This window comes from Neopelma chrysocephalum, unplaced genomic scaffold (genome assembly GCF_003984885.1).
Source record: "Neopelma chrysocephalum unplaced genomic scaffold, ASM398488v2 Primary Assembly neopelma1_93858, whole genome shotgun sequence".
NCBI lineage: Eukaryota > Metazoa > Chordata > Aves > Passeriformes > Pipridae > Neopelma > Neopelma chrysocephalum.
Genome location: NW_020922571.1, coordinates 213 through 2,982, shown reverse-complemented (window position 1 = coordinate 2,982; position 2,770 = coordinate 213). Strand labels below are relative to the sequence as shown.

Below are 2,770 nucleotides of genomic sequence, written 5' to 3'. Positions count from 1 at the left end.
GGGGTCCCCTTTGGGACTTCCACCAATTTTGGGGTCCCCCACAGGTGTCAGGACCCCCAAGTTTCAGGGTGTCCCCAAGTTTCAGGGTGTCCCCAACACCGTAAGACCTTGATGTCCTTCCAACCCTTCTGGGGGTCCCCAAACCCGTAGGACCCCCTTGAACCCCCAATATTTTAGGGGTCCTCCAAATCTTTAGGACCCCCTTGAACCCTCAATAGTTTCGGGGTCCTCCAAATCTTTGGGGTCCTCCAAATCTTTGGAGTCCTCTTGAACCCGAAATAACTTCAGGGGCCGCCCCAAATTTTTAGGACCCCCTTGAACCCCCAATATTTTAGGGGTTCTCCAAATCTTTAAGACCCCCTCGAACCCTCAATAATTTCAGAGTCTCCTAAATCTTTAAGACCCCCTTGAACCCCGATATTTTAGGGGTCCTCCAAATCTTTAGGATCCCCTTGAGCCCTCAATAATTTCAGAGTCTCCTAAGTCTTTAAGACCTCCTTAAACCCCAATATTTTAGGGGTCCTCCAAACCTTTAAGACCCCTTGAACCCCCAATATTTTAGGGGTCCTCCAAATCTTTGGGGTCCCCTTGAACCCCAAATAATTTCAGAGCCTCCTAAATCTTTAGGACCCCCTTGAACCCTCAATAGTTTCGGGGTCCTCCAAATCTTTGGGGTCCTCCAAATCTTTAGGGTCCTCTTGAACCCCAAATAATTTCAGGGCCCCCCAAATCTTTAGGGTCCCCTTGAACCCTCAATAGTTTTGGGGTCCTCCAAATCTTTAGGGTCCTCTTGAACCCCAAATAATTTCAGGGACCGCCCCAAATCTTTAGGGTTCCCTTGAACCCTCAATAATCTTGGGGTCCTCCAAATTTTTGGGGTCCTCCAAATCTTTAGGGTGTTCTTGAACCCCAATATTTTAGGGGTCCTCCAAATCTTTACGATCCCCTTGAACTCCCAATAATTTCAGAGTCTCCTAAATCTTTAGGACCCCCTTGAACCCCCAATATTTTAGGGGTCCTCCAAATCTTTAGGGTCCCCTTGAACCCTCAATAGATTTGGGGTCCTCCAAATCTTTGGGGTCCTCCAAATCTTTAGGGTCTTCTTGAACCCTCAATAATTTCAGGGCCCCCCAAATCTTTAGGGTGTTCTTGAATCCTCAATAATCTTGGGGTCCTCCAAATCTTTGGGGTCCTCCAAATCTTTAGGACCCCGTTGAACCCCAAATAATTTCAGAGTCTCCTAAATCTTTAAGACCCCTTTGAACCCCAATATTTTAGGGGTCCTCCAAACCTTTAGTACCCCCTCGAACCCCGATATTTTAGGGGTCCTCCAAATCTTTAGGACCCCCTTGAGCCCTCAATAATTTCAGAGTCTCCTAAATCTTTAAGACCCCCTTGAACCCCAATATTTTAGGGGTCCTCCAAATCTTTAAAACCCCCTCGAATCCCAATATTTTAGGGGTCCTCCAGATCTTTCAGACCCCCTTGAACCCTCAATAATTTGAGTCTCCTAAATCTTTAAGACCCCCTTGAACCTCCAATATTTTAGGGGTCCTCCAAATCTTTTGAGTCCTCTTGAACCCCAAATAATTTCAGAGTCTCCCAAATCTTTAGGACCCCTTTGAACCCCAATATTTTAGGGGTCCTCCAAATTTTTAGGACCCCCTTGAACCCCGATATTTTAGGGGTCCTCCAAATCTTTAAGACCCCCTCGAACCCCGATATTTTAGGGCCCCCCCCCCACCCTTTAGGGGCCCCGCCCCCCCCCCGGTGCCCACCCTGCCCTCGGTTCCGTCGGCGCCGCCCCCCGCCCGCCCGGGGGGTCCCGGCGGTGCCATGGGGGAGCCTCTGGGCTGCTGCGAGCGCGTGGCCATCAACGTGGCCGGCCGGCGCTTCGAGACCCTCGGCCGGACCCTCCTGCGCTTCCCCGACACCCTCCTGGGGGACCCCCGGCGCCGGCGCCGCTACTTCGACCCCCAGCGCCGCGAGTTCTTCTTCGACCGGCACCGCGGGGCCTTCGGCGCCGTCCTCTACTATTACCAGTCCGGGGGGAGGCTGCGCAGACCCCCCGACGTGCCGCTGGACGTGTTCCTGGAGGAGCTGCGCTTCTACCAGCTGGGCGACGAGGCGGAGGAGCGGCTGCGCGAGGCCGAAGGCTTCGCGGTGGAGGCGCCGCCGGCGCTGCCGCGGGGGGGGTTGAGGCGCCGGGCCTGGCTGCTGTGCGAGCACCCCGAGAGCTCGCCGGCGGCGCGCGCCGTGGCCCTGCTCTCCGTGCTCGTCATCCTCGTCTCCATCGTCGTCTTCTGCCTCGAGACGCTGCCGCAGTTCCGGCCCGGCGGTGACGGTGACGATGGTGGTGACGCGCAGGTGAGGCCCCGGGGGGGGTTGGAGGTGTCGTGGTTGTTGTTGTCAGGGTTGGTGTTGTCAGCAGGGTGTGGGCTTGTTGTCACCATCCTCAGTGTCCCCATTGTCACCGTCATCATCCTCACCATCCTCAGTGTCCCTGTTGTCACCATCCTCATCCTCACCATCCTCAGTGTCCCTGTTGTCACCATCATTGTCCTCATCATCTCCAGTGTCCCCATTGTCACCATCCTCACCCTCACCACTCTCAGTGTCCCTGTTGTCACCATCCTCGTCCTCATCACCCTCAGTGTCCTCACCATCCTCGTCCTCGCTGTCCTGTGTTCTCATCCTCACCATCCTCATCCTCACCACCCTCAGTGTCCCCATTGTCACCATCCTCATCCTCACCACCCTCAGTGTCCCC

General features: G+C 54.8%; 1 protein-coding gene across 1 annotated transcript; it reads left to right on the top strand.

The window, feature by feature from the left end:
- Positions 1–1,836: 1,836 nt before the first annotated feature.
- LOC113980362 (potassium voltage-gated channel subfamily A member 7-like) lies at positions 1,837–2,679 on the top strand (the record flags this gene model as incomplete). The annotated part of the gene is made up of 1 exon (XM_027707580.1): positions 1,837–2,679. A coding segment is annotated over exon 1 (843 nt), but the record flags the coding sequence as incomplete, so codon positions are not given.
- Between the last annotated feature and the right edge of the window lie 91 nt (positions 2,680–2,770).